At 40.9% G+C, this 13155-nt stretch overlaps 1 protein-coding gene across 4 annotated transcripts in view; it reads left to right on the top strand.

Moving 5' to 3' along the window:
* LOC149178143 (pumilio homolog 1-like) overlaps nt 1–13155 on the top strand; it is a 136043-nt gene that overhangs the window by 25807 nt on the left and 97081 nt on the right. For all 4 annotated transcript variants that reach the window (XM_089420280.1, XM_089420279.1, XM_089420281.1 and 1 more), the window contains exons 7-8: nt 208–420; nt 528–638. In XM_089420280.1, the coding sequence (XP_089276406.1) occupies nt 208–420; nt 528–638 (324 nt within the window). The remainder of the gene's footprint in view (nt 1–207; nt 421–527; nt 639–13155) is intronic.

Raw genomic sequence — 13155 nt, 5'->3', positions numbered from 1 at the left:
GGCCCCATTGGCAGCAGCTATTTTCTTTGAATTGCTACTATATGTAAATTGATCCACATTTTAAAGGTTTTTCCCCTTGTATTTTGGTTTCTTTTCAAAGCCTCAAGTAGCTAGATCAGAAGCCGCAGTTGCTGTGCTTATTGTCTAAGTATCCTTTTTATTATTTACTTCCTTATTATAGTTCTGAAGTGTTGAAACTTGAACCAGGCACTCGAAGTTGTTGATGTAGACCAGCAGATGCAGCTGGTTTCAGAACTTGATGGACATGTCTTGCGATGTGTCCGAGACCAGAATGGAAACCATGTCATTCAAAAATGTATTGAGTGTGTACCTACAAACCAAATAGAATTTATAATATCTGCCTTTTATGGTCAAGTTGTTAACCTCTCAACACACCCCTATGGTTGCCGTGTCATACAGGTATGAGGCTCACTTAAGACTTGAGTATGTGTTTTGTGTTTTGTTGTTGTATCGAAGTCACTTTTGAAATGATGTATGAGTGCTACTCTTTGTGGAACTGGCGATAGAGGGTTTTGGAGCATTGTACAGAAGATCAGAAAAATAATGGCATAATGGCAGAAATTCTACAATCAGCTTACAACCTTGCTCAAGATCAGTATGGAAACTATGTGGCACAGGTATTTCCATTTCACTGGTCTGTTAATTGTTTTAGTAGTCTTACTCATATTGATGTATTTATAAAAATCAGTGTTATTATCCATTGCTATTCAGTCTCTTTTTATCAATCACAATGAGGTAATTTTTTTTCTTCTGTTTGGTATTTGTTCTGGTATATATCTTTCTATGTATTGTTAGTATGAAAATTCTTAGCAAGTGTACCAAAAATGTTTCACTTATGCTGTTGGTGACATGCAGCCCTAACAACTGAAAATGGCTGCCTTTACGCTTCAGATCTGCAATAAAACATGAGAAAATCCTACAAGAAAATATATGATGCAAGTCCAAAACATGTAGCAGCAGTAAATGAGAGTGCAATAACCGAATGGAGGACTTCAAATGAATAATATTTTTATTAAAACACCTGGTGTGGAAGATTTACATGGATCTGTAGACCCCCCTCCGTAGGATGGGTCCTTTTGATGTCCTTGTGCTTCAGCACTCTGTTTCTCTAAATATGCAGAAAACCCAAAAGCACGATGGAACTCAAGTGGGAGCTCAAATGTTATAAGATGATAATAGTGACAATGATAATGATCACGGGGAAGAATGAATGGAAGACCCTCTTGTTTATAACAAAATATTGAACTAAATTCGGAATTGGAAAATAATTATTATTGATCAAATCAAAATCTAGCTTTTAGGAATACTTTTTTATATTTTTTGGAGAGAGAAAAGATATTCAAAATGATCAGATATCTTTATTTAGAAAATGGTTGAAGTAATTAACAAAAAAAATGATTTATTAATTACTTTGTGAGAAAGAAGAAAAAAAATTATTAAATAATGTTCTCATAAGGAAAATATGGAATAAATAAGGAGTAATAAATAAATAGTGATTTATTTAATTATTTCAAGGTGATTAAGTTAAAAGTAATTAAGAATGATTATCAAATAATGATTTAATAATTAGTTTTAGAGAAAATTCAACAAATAATGATTTATTCAATTATTCTCATGGGGTTTTTGAATTTTAACCAGAAATATTTTAGGAAAAATGGTTTACTAAATTATTTCTTATGGTGAAAGTGGATTTACCATGGCAAATTTATCTTACATGGTGTATTTCGATCCACCTAGTATGACATGGTTAGGTGATCATTTTTTGGGCGATTCAATATTGCCCCCAACGTAAGATTTGTCAGGAGCAAATTTTATGACCGAAATACGTTGTAGGTTACACTTTTACGAGACATACTAATCTGATATAAGTCTCCTTTTATTTTGGAGTACATGATCTAAAGTGAGGCGAGGGAGGCATATCCATACTTGCCGAGATAACTGAGTTCAAATAATGATGGTGTGCCCAACAATGTGGGACTGAGCTACAAAGTATATGATACATGATACGCTGACACCAATGGGCCAAAAAATGATATAACGAGTCCCATATGCATAATGTGCTTGGAAAACAGAGGCCAGGACTGAATACAATAACATCTGCTGATTTGAGTACATTAGACATAATGCCCCCCCATGTTGACATGGTGAGGGGGAGCACCACCAAAGAAGCCCTGTTGAACAGGAAAAGGGCTCTAAATCTGAATGGATCCTCTGAAGGAGATGTACCATGTTATAAGCGTTGTGATCAACGAAAACCGGGTCAGTGAAATCTACGGAACTGCATCTGAGGTTGGATCATGAGCTACTGACATCCAGGCATGTGGGGGGCTACCTAAAGGGCCACCCCCTCATGAGGTTTGGAACATCTGACATACACTAGGGAAATGTTGGTACAATTTGCTGGATCACTAGACCATCAAGTGTATGATTCTTGATCGTGCAATGAGCTGGAGTTGAGTATGCGAGAATCAACCAAGTCAAAGGGCAATGAGGATTCCCTTTGCTTGATTCGAGGTACCGAACAATGATGGAAGCTAGAACCAAGTTACACCGCCCTCTAAACCACTCTCCCAGAATAAATGTGATGAAGTCAACAGAAGAGGGCCCGCCAAAGTTGAGGCAAATGAGGATTTCTCAACAAAGGCACAAGGATCATCGTAATGCGACGAATGGACTAACACCAGGGATGATGATGGAGGAATAAGATGAGTGGTAGACTGACTACTTCCCTTGTCAGAGCATATTATGCATGTTCGACTTGGCAACCACTGACTCGATTTTAGAGGGGGTGGTCAATTACTCAGATAGAGGCTTCATAGATAGGTCAGAATAGTTGGAGGCCAAATATGAGTGAAATGGGATGAGTGCAGTGCAATGATGAATGATGCACTTTAACAGGACTCAATGGGACTCTGAATAGACTCCATGGATTGAAGGGTGACTCATCTCTGACGCTTTGAACAAGGCTGACTTGATGATGCTGCCACATGGGGGAAGGCCCAAAGGGGATCATAAAAACATGAGTAAATAATGGTTACTCATGATGAAAATCCACATGAGTCGACAAGTGCAAAGGTAAAGTGCTACCATAGTACAGGCTGCTCATATGAAGGAAATTCAGTTTTGAGAGGCGACAAAGTGAGACTTCATGGAAAAAAATGGCTTCTTGGTGAAGTTTTAAATTACCAAAAACAGAGAGACTTAGTATAGAGCTCGGTTAGAACTTTCCAACGGTGCTGACGGTTCGTTAAACAAAGTTATGGTTTGGTCGCAATGGGTGATGAAAAAACAAGGTTTTTCTTATAAAAAGGTTTCTTGCCTCGAAATCCAATTCATTTGCACATGGAGTTGTTGGAGAATTTGGAGAGGAGGAGAAAACCCTAAATCTTGGCGAGCTCGTAGCAGACAAACTAACTGTCAAAATCCGGATTTGAGACTTTCAAGTAGGTGGCCTTACTTGTCTAAGAATGGCCTTAATGCTTCTTGGAAGGATGGTTCCTGTTGAAGAATTAAGGAAAGAAAAATGAGGGAATGAATTGCTAGATGAGGTCTAGAATCATCCCTGCCCACCAAGTCAAACATGGGGATTAGAGGGTAAGTGTGGTATCGCATAGAGTAGAAGATTTGAAGATATGGTATCAAGCATCTACGATATGCGATGTGTATATGGCTCCCGGAGAGACCGGTAGGACAAACTATCCAAGGGATGAGAGGATAATCGACCATACCTAGATCATTGCGGTCTAGGCCGAGACTTATGTTAATCAAGTGAGAAGGTGACATTGGAGTGTCATCATGCCCCCAAGCTTGAGATACTCCCCCCCAACATATGATGATGGAGGGGGACTTATTGGGTATGCAAAGGTGGGAATGATGCCCCTAGATGGATGAGTTTGTGGAGCGCCATAGTGTTCCAAGTGCTCAAATAAGGGTTTCGAGCATCTGGCCCTATTGGCACAAGATCCTCCAGAGGATGATGAGTAGATGTAGGGGCATATGTGACCCCCATTCTTGTATGGATGGATGAAGCATGCTATGGACACGCTGAATGTATGTAGAATAGTGGACTCTAAACACATTTTGATGATGTGGTTCGCCATTTGTTGTTTATGGTTGTATTTTTGTGGGAAGAATGTGTGATGGGTGCATCATGAGAAATGAAATGATGGATTACCAATCTCACTTGGCACTACATATATGAATCAAATGGGCTGAATTTTTGGGTTCGCATACATGGTGTTACCATGCTAAAGAGTGGCTTTGAATATGATGAACTGATGCTCACTTAGACGACACGGTGGTTGAACAACAACAATGTCAAAGGGACTAGGTTATTGATGTAAGATGGAGGAATGATTAAGTGGATCATCCCTAGAGTGTCCTGAAGTGATATGAGACTCTAGAGGTTCTTCTAAATGGGGAATATAATGGTACTAGAGTCAACACTACCAAATGCACTGGGAGGGTTGGGGAGAATTGCATCTCCTGGACTCTAAAAAATGGATGCGCCCTTACCCAAACATTATGCAGTAATATGATGGCCACAAGGTGGATGTGGTTCGAGTTCATGGGTTTGAAGTAAGGGGTTATTGAACCAATCGACCTCGCCATGGATTAAGTCTTTGGACTCCACAACATATTGATCATGGGTTTGTTGCAGAAGGAAGTACACACGATGGTGCATATTATCCCAAAGATAATCAAGGGTAGTCATGGCTTCCATGATGTCTTCATCAAAATGAAAGATGGGAGGAAGGGAGGGAAGACAAACCACATGATGAGGAACTACCTGAAGCATCTTCATGAGAGACAAGGTTCACATGCACATCATCAAAATGGTTGTGGAGATAACTAGTAGATGTGACATTTACCGATGTTGAAACCGAAGTGTCTTCCGAAGTAGGTTCGAAAGAAGCACAATATGAAACTCTTAAAGAGTCTAAATATATAGATCCCATGGATGACGACAGGTAGAGAATAGGGGCTGAACTATTCGTCATCTCAACATTAGGAGGGATCATGATGGTGGGATGAGAGACCTTCTCTCTTGGCGATGCATTGGGGACAAGTTTCGCAGGTAGAGGGGAAGTGGAATCACTACGAGCGACATCTAACTCGCAAAGTACTTGAAGTGTATAACGAAAATCTTCGAGATGGGGACATTGATGGGAATAATGTCCATAGTTATCACATAACACACAAGGGTGATTCACGTGTAAGGTTTTGTTCTTCTTGGCTGACTTGGGTAAGATAACGTGGACCTCAGGAATGTTAGTGTTAAGATTGGTATCAAAGATAACATTCTTCATATGAGGGAGCTTAGGACAATTATTGGTGGCATGCCCAACAACACCACACAAAGCACATGGGGGGAAGGCTTTGAAGGTTTAGGAGGAGTGGGGGTTGCTTGGGGTGCCTTGTCTTTGGTTCCCTTTTTCTGGGCTTTGCCCCTCTCACCAGATGCTTTTGGAATAGGACTGACTACCTGTTAAGGTTGCTGTGTTATTGAAGCAAAGTGGTGGTAACAACGGGTTGAATCAAAGTCTAAGTTGTATAAGGTTTGGGTTGGTCAAGAGGAGTGTTTGTGGGAGGATCAATGTACTAGACTGGGATCCCCAAAGGTGATGTTGGGAAGACTCAACATAGCCATTATAGGGGTAGAAAAAATTCTTGGTGGCGGGAACAAGAAAGGTATCTGACCAGAGGGGTAATGACCTAGAGGAATTGCTCCTGGATGAGAGAGACCCGGGGGAACGGTTCTGGGTGGAAAAGGATTGGGAGAGATACCAACAAGAGGGAATTGGCCTGGAGGAATTGTACCGAGTTGAGTCTTCAGTAGGAGGTTGCGGAGGAGCTGGCTGCTGAGAAGGTGTACAGAATTGTTTGCCTGCGGCCCGTGATGCTTGAAGCATGCAAACTCTAGAAGAGCTAGGCTCATAAGGGGTAGGTAGTGGGCCATAGTAAGCCCCAAGTAGCGTGGAATCTTTGTAGACTCCAGGGGAAACATCAGTTAAGGAAGGAATAATCTTATTGCCAACCATCTATGAGATAGTGGTCTGAGGAGAGGTATGAGACTGAGGGTCATAGTAAGTCAATTGATCAATAGTGACGATCTTTCCATTGTGAGGAAAACACATCTTGTGAAAGACAGCAGATGTGACAATGAACATGGCATAGGTGTAACTACAACCCAACAAGATGTTATAATCTAAAGGGGAATCAATGACTTCGATATCAGGCGAGACCATCTTGCCAGCAACAGTGATGGGGCAGTTGCGATATAAACTGAGGGGCTACGAGGGGTGACCATCCCAAGCACGAAGAGTGATAGTGGATGGGGATAGGTCAGGGGAACCAAGTTGCTTCCAAACACTAGTGGCCATCACACAAGTGGAGACACCTTCATCTATTATACATTACTGGACAATGGCATTTTTTATGGAGACTGGTATTTGAAAGGCAACAGATGAAGGAAGGGGGGGATGTTCTGCTTTATCAACATCAAAGACAATCATACGATTGTCAGAGGGATCCACAGTGCCCAAAGCAGATAGTAGAGCTTTCCGTCGGGATGGCCATGTCTGGAGGACTTCCAGCGTTGACATGGCAACATGAGACTGTGCCAAGTCAGATAGTAGAACTTTTCGTTGGGATGGGCATGTTTGGAGGACTTCCAGTGTTGACATGGCAACATGAGACTGCACCAAGTCATCTACTATGCAATAGGTATGGGCAACTTTAGAAGAAGCAACATTTCGACGGAATGGACCTCTGAGGATCTTAAGGGGTCCTCTACCTTAGGTGGAGGGATCTGTAAGGTACTATTTGGTGACGACAGAGGCTCAGTGGAAATTTTGTGCTGGGAATCATTCGCTAACTTCGCAGGAGGTTTTTCATATTGGCATGACTGAGTTTGGAGGTTGAATTTTTCTATGTTGATTTTTTCAAAATTCATCATAAGGGTCTGGTAATTTCTCTGGCCATATTGTGAAAGTTGAGGGGTTGCATTACTTTGGGTGGGTTGGGCAAACACATATCCTTGATGAGGAAAAGGATTCGTAAGCACAACCGGTTGTGATGAAGTAGGAGGGGGTGGAGGTGGAGCAATGCGCTGAGGTCCTCTTGAAGTAGTGGTTTGAGTTTCCCATGCTTGGCGCATCTGAGGTAAAAGGGGACATTCATGAGTATAATGGCCAAAAACTCTGCAACAGGCACAAGGTTTATTGGTTCTAAGAGCCTTGTTTTGCTTGGGTTGTTCGCCCTATTGTTGGGTTGCAGGATTAGGCTGGTCACCCTTAGGGGCATTAGGTTGTCGACCTTGGTTGCCCTTGTTACCTTGAGGTTATTGATTCTGGTTACCTTTTTCCTTGTTCCTTCTCTTGGGGTTAAGGGGATTGGTAGTACTTTGCTAAGCATACACTTGATTTTGTGGAGGTGGTTGCTGTTGGGGCAGAGTAGGCAAAGGCATGGGAGGTTGAGGCATTGGTGTTTGTGGGACTGGAGCACTAGGTGGTGGATAAGGATAGTAACGATTTACGACAACATTAGGATAACCAGGTTGAGCAACAACTGGCCCTGACATCGACTAATGTAGATGGGGATATACATATGACGTGCTTGTACCTTTTGATAAGAAGGGGGATAAGTGTAAGTGACACTGCCCCCCCCGGGTTGACTATAACTCATAGGAGGTTGAGGGTATGGTGATGGTTGAGGGTGGTAAAGAGATCCAATGATTCTGTCAGTTGCATGAGATGCCCCCGACACATTAGCAACACCAGGCTAGGGCATATCAGGGAGGACAATATAAACATAACCTGATTGGGCATATATCAAATCATATTTTAAGGCTATCTGGAGAGCTTCTTCCTTAGTCTGAGGGAAGTGAGAGGCGACATATTTACCTATGGGGGCCAAAAGCGTTCTTAGAAACCAATCCATGTATACACGGTCTTCAAACTAAGGGGCTCTACACATGCTCCTCCTTTTGCGCCATTCTTGAAGATAGTTAAAAAGGCGGGTGGTAAAAGTTTGACGAAAAGAGGTCAAGAGTTCGGTACTTGTGTCGTATCGGAGAGGTAACTGGAAGTATGAAAGAAAAGCTTTGGTGAGAGTCGCAAAGGTGGAATGGGAGGCATGCAGTTGATCCACATACCATTTGGCAGCAACTCCAGTTAGTGTGTGTTGGAAAAGACGAAGACAAATGGAGTCTTTGGTAATGGAATTTAATGAACATCACATGTGAAAAGAGTGAACATGATTTGTGGGGTCTTCTATAGGATTACCTTTGAACTTGGGGATATCAGAAGGAAGCTTGGTAGCATGGGAGGCCAATTTGGGTTATGGAAAAGAGGATCGTTGATGAGCTGGTTGAAATCAGGGAGGCTCAAACTAGCCATATAAGGAAGCAAAGGAGGATTAATGGCCATACTCGTAGAGGTTCCGCTTGTGGGGTTACCTTAATTACCACTTGGGTTTCCACTACCCATATTGGTGCCTGACATGGTGGGGTTACGGGGTTGGGAAGATGCAGAATCAGAGGAAGAACTAGAAGAATCAAAAGAACTAGAGTCAGTATGGGGACTCAATGGAGGACTAGGAGGATGGGTTTGAACCTGACGAGAGGGAGTAATATGTCCTAAAGGAAACTTGGGGCGAAGGCCTCGAAGTCTCAGCAACAAACGCCTAGGGGGCGCAATGGTGTCAAGACAAAGATGACGCAATAGATTAAAAGGTGATGATATGGGAAAAGAGTAACAAACAACAAGAAAACACCTAGTGCAGTGGTGCCAAGTGTAAACTAATGATATTAATATGCTACTCTAATTCAAGAAAACATGTCCTATAAAAAAAAAGACCTCTAGCCTAAAGGTGATCTAAATCATCAAACAAGTCCTAGATTAGCTGTTTTAGATGCCCTTCCAAGAGAATTCTTACTTGACAAAATCTAATCCCCTAAAGTAGAGCTATCTATAGAAAGGTGGGGTAGAGGACCAACTGCTTGCCCATAGCTAGTCCTATAGGTGTTTTCTTAAGATTGGCCACTAAGGTTATCTTCATTCCACAGGGGTGGTCGAGTCTTGAGCTTCTTGGTGATCAACCACGACACAAAATTCCCTACCACGAGTTGGGTAGCCTTGAGGAGAATCGCTCGCGTTGTGATCTAGCATAACCCCTCTGAATTGGGTTTCTGATGCACTCCTACTTTGGACCGTGGAATGGTGAAGGATTTTAAGCTGTCTAATATGTCAACTTTCTATGTCTCAATGCGATCAATGGGTGTTATTGGAAGCCTATTCCACTGAGCTACACCTAACTACAAAGATTGTTTTGGCCCTGGTGCCCAAGTAGGCTTAATCTATGATTTAAATTATTAAGGTGTAGTGTTTCAAGTCTTGGCTTGGCAGTGTTAACTAAGATCTCAGTCGCTTAGGGTGTGTGTGTGTGTGACAAATGTGTTAAGTGGATGAGTTAATTGAGCGTGTTTTGATGATGCCAATGTTGCTGAAAATAAAAGAGCATAAACTGTAAATGATACTGAAAATGGATAGTAAATAAACCATAAATTGAAACACACAACCCCCAACCCAAGAAGGCAATCAAGCAGCAAAAGAAAATGAAGCATCAAACTGATAGCTTGTAGGCTTGAATGTAAAAATACACACAAGTATTTGAATTAATAATTTATTAATATAGTAAAATTGTACAAGTGATGAATGTTACAATGAGGACCCGCATATATATACCTAAGCAGGTGTCCTTTCGTGACTATTCACTTAACTTAATGACTATTTAACATAATCAATATTTAATTATTTAATATTTACATTTGAATCCCAAAAATGATATCTAATATAATGCACTGCGTAAAACCCCCATACTTAATATTTACATTTATTTTATTTATTTACTTGTTATGAATTATATTCATAACATAGCCCCTTCCTTCAGAAGCTTTGTCCTCAAAGCTGTATTGCTAACAATTTCTTCATCTTGTGTTTGTCATCCCAACATGTGTAATTCGCTGTTCTTCATCTTTTGTTTGTCATCTCGGCATATGTAGTTCGCTGAAACACTGTCTGAATCCCAGGTTACTGATTTTTTTTTGTTTTTATAAATAATTTTTTTATATAACTCAATTTTTTTTGCCTTTCTAAAATAACTCTCTCTCTCTCTCTCTCTCTCTCTCTCTCTCTCTATATATATATATATATATATATTTACTTTATAGTTTAAAGTGTTCACATAAAATCGATTTTTTTTGTTTGAAAACTCGTAGCAGCCAACGGATCCGTTTTGAGTCACGTCTGTTGACCGTGACCCTTCCCGTGCTTTTCCCGACGTCACACACCGTGGCCTCTCCTGTGCCCCTACTACTTCAAAACCGTGACCTTGTAGCTCCAATGACGTCAACCCACAATGTTCATCACGGAGTGCTGGTCTTCTATGCCACGGAGCCAGGGAAACCCTCAGGTGTTGACAGTGTCTCAGAATGACTATTCCTTCGCGCCACTAAGCCAGGGAACCGCGGACGCTTCCTATCGGCCTTGCAGCAGTGACACAACAGACAAGTCGTTGAGCCCGTTGATGGGAGGCCCGTAGGGCCTGACGACTAGCAGGACGTCTTGGGTTTTCAAACACTGGCTTGCTGCTTTCCTCCTTTTTCCTCATCTTCTTCTCGCTGGCACGCTTGGCAGAATTTGTAGCCCTCCTTTTCGCTTGGATATAATGTCTTCCACTACAAGTTCTAATTAAATTCTCAGTTGAACACTTTCCTTCAGTCTTTGGCCCATTTTCTTTCTGTGCATGGATCCTTCCTTGTAAAGAAATACTAGTTTCCTATAGATTTTTATCCTTGTCCTGCATGCTTTCCACACCTCCATTTCTTGCTTGCTTATCATCACAGGTCTGTGAAAGATTCTCAAGTGATGCCTCAATGAAATGTTTCCCTTCACCATGTTTATTACCTTCCTCCAATTAGGAATCTGGAATTCCTTGCTCTTCTACTAACATAATGCTCTTGCAAGAAATATTTTCAGCATGCTTCGCTGCATTACACTGACTGATTTCAACCCTCATCAAATCCAATATTTGTTCTAGTTGCTCAATATTCTTTTGGTTAATGGTTTCAATATCAACATGATCCTCAATCTTATTGGTTTTTGTATTTTGTAATGGATTTGGCATATCAACCTCCCCATATGATATTCTGCAGTGATTAGGGGTTTTGACCTTGGTCCCATCCTTAAGTTTCACAAAGGTCATCATCTCCAAGTGCCCTGCACTGTTCACCAATTGTTCAAGCTCCATGACAACTGCAAGATATCTCTTACTTGTGATTCTCTCATGGACGAATTGATCATCCAGAGAAGCACATGCTAACCCAAGCAACTCATTAGTGCTCATGTGATTTGCATAGGTCATGCCAAGTATTAACATCCCCGAGGGCTTGCCATGGTAAGTACCCAATTTGTAATATTCTGATTTTAATTTCTTCAGAGCTTTCATGGTCTTAACCATCTCCTTCTCTCGTTTCTTCTCTTCCTCACTTTCATCCAATCTCCTCCTCTTGTTCCTTCTTTGTTCTTCCCCACCATGATCACTTTCTTCTTTAGGTTCTTTTGCAACATTAACAAAAATATTGGGCAAAGCATATTTCCCTGGAGTTTTGCGAGTTGTTGGAGTTCCGGGTTTTTTATTCGGAGTCCTGGGTAGATAATGAAAGTTGTAACGACATTTAAAATCAGCTGGAAATTTTTTATGTCTCATCAACTGTATCATTTCCTGTAACTTTGAAGTCGTATAGTCTGCAGGATGTGATTGCATAAACTTCAACACCAGAGATCTGTCTGAAGCTTTAGTCGTTGCATCAACAACTCCACTGCCAAACCACTCAGTGTAGTCTGGGCATATTGCAGTACCAACACTTCTAAGAAGAGCTTTTATTTGTTGTTGTTCACTCGACTTATTAGCTCTACATATCTCACGTCACCCTTGTCCACTCTCACATGAAGGTTCAAGGATGGTTGAAGGTGGATTTTTCTCTCGCACTTTCTTTAGATGTGTTGTTTTTTCAATAATTTCATCCTTTTTGACATTAAGGTCAGCTTCGTTTTCATTATCGTCAGTTTGATCAAAATCTTCTTTTCCTGCTTCACCTAGTTTCGTTTCTTCATTGTCGCTATTATCTCTCTTATTATCGATTTCCTTTCGACATGCTTTAACTTTTGCAATTGATTTTTCTAAACGCTTAAATGCTTCTTGAATTTTACGAAACTACTAAACGCAATCAGGACGTGAACGTAATGGCACGTTGCGTGGTGAACAACGTTCAAAGACCCACATGATTATATTGTGCGCCATGGCTCTGATACCACTGAAGCATCAAAACTGATAGCTTGTAGGCTTGAATGTAAAAATACACAAAGGTATTTGAATTAATAATTTATTAATATATAAAAATTGTACAAGTGATGAATGTTACAATGAGGACCCGCATATATATACCTAAGCAGGTGTCCTTTCGTGATTAGGCATGTCTTCTAGACATGCCTTTTCACTTAACTTAATGACTATTTAACATAACAATATTTAATATTTACATTTATTTTATTTATTTATTTGTTATGAATTATATTCATAACAGAAAAGAAGGCAAACAAGCAACTCAGGGACACACACAATGGCCAAATGATCTAATGTCTAAGGGACTGGGATTTAGAGGCAACATTCTACGGAAAATTGGGCAGAAAACCAGTGGTGAAAAAGATGGAAAAGGATAAGCAAGAATCTCCAAAAACTAGGATACACAAAGGGATCCTAAGGGGGAAAGGCAACACCAAACTCTAAAGGGAGTAAAGTGTTGAAGAAACCTGTCCAAAAGGGTTGCAAAACGATGGAAAAAACCCTAAAAAACAGTGGCTGAAAATGCTGCTCACTAGATTCCTTAGCTCAACAATTCTCTTCCTAAATGGTGGTGTACTCTAAACCCTAGGGGGCTTTTTCTTTCCTCAGTGGGAAACTACTAAGAGGATCTAGGCCTAGAGGTGGCTCAGGAAATAACGGGAATCCTTCCTGGTACACACGCAACAGTCTCGACAAAACTGGAATAAACTGGAAAATCATAGTGTAGAA

Source organism: Pinus tabuliformis, chromosome 4_1 (assembly GCF_031772625.1).
Source record: "Pinus tabuliformis cultivar Carrire ecotype Pingquan chromosome 4_1, CPIR1, whole genome shotgun sequence".
NCBI classification, from domain to species: Eukaryota; Viridiplantae; Streptophyta; class Pinopsida; order Pinales; family Pinaceae; genus Pinus; species Pinus tabuliformis.
The sequence above is the reverse complement of the archived record's forward strand: the minus strand, read 5'-3'. Positions and strand labels throughout refer to the sequence as shown.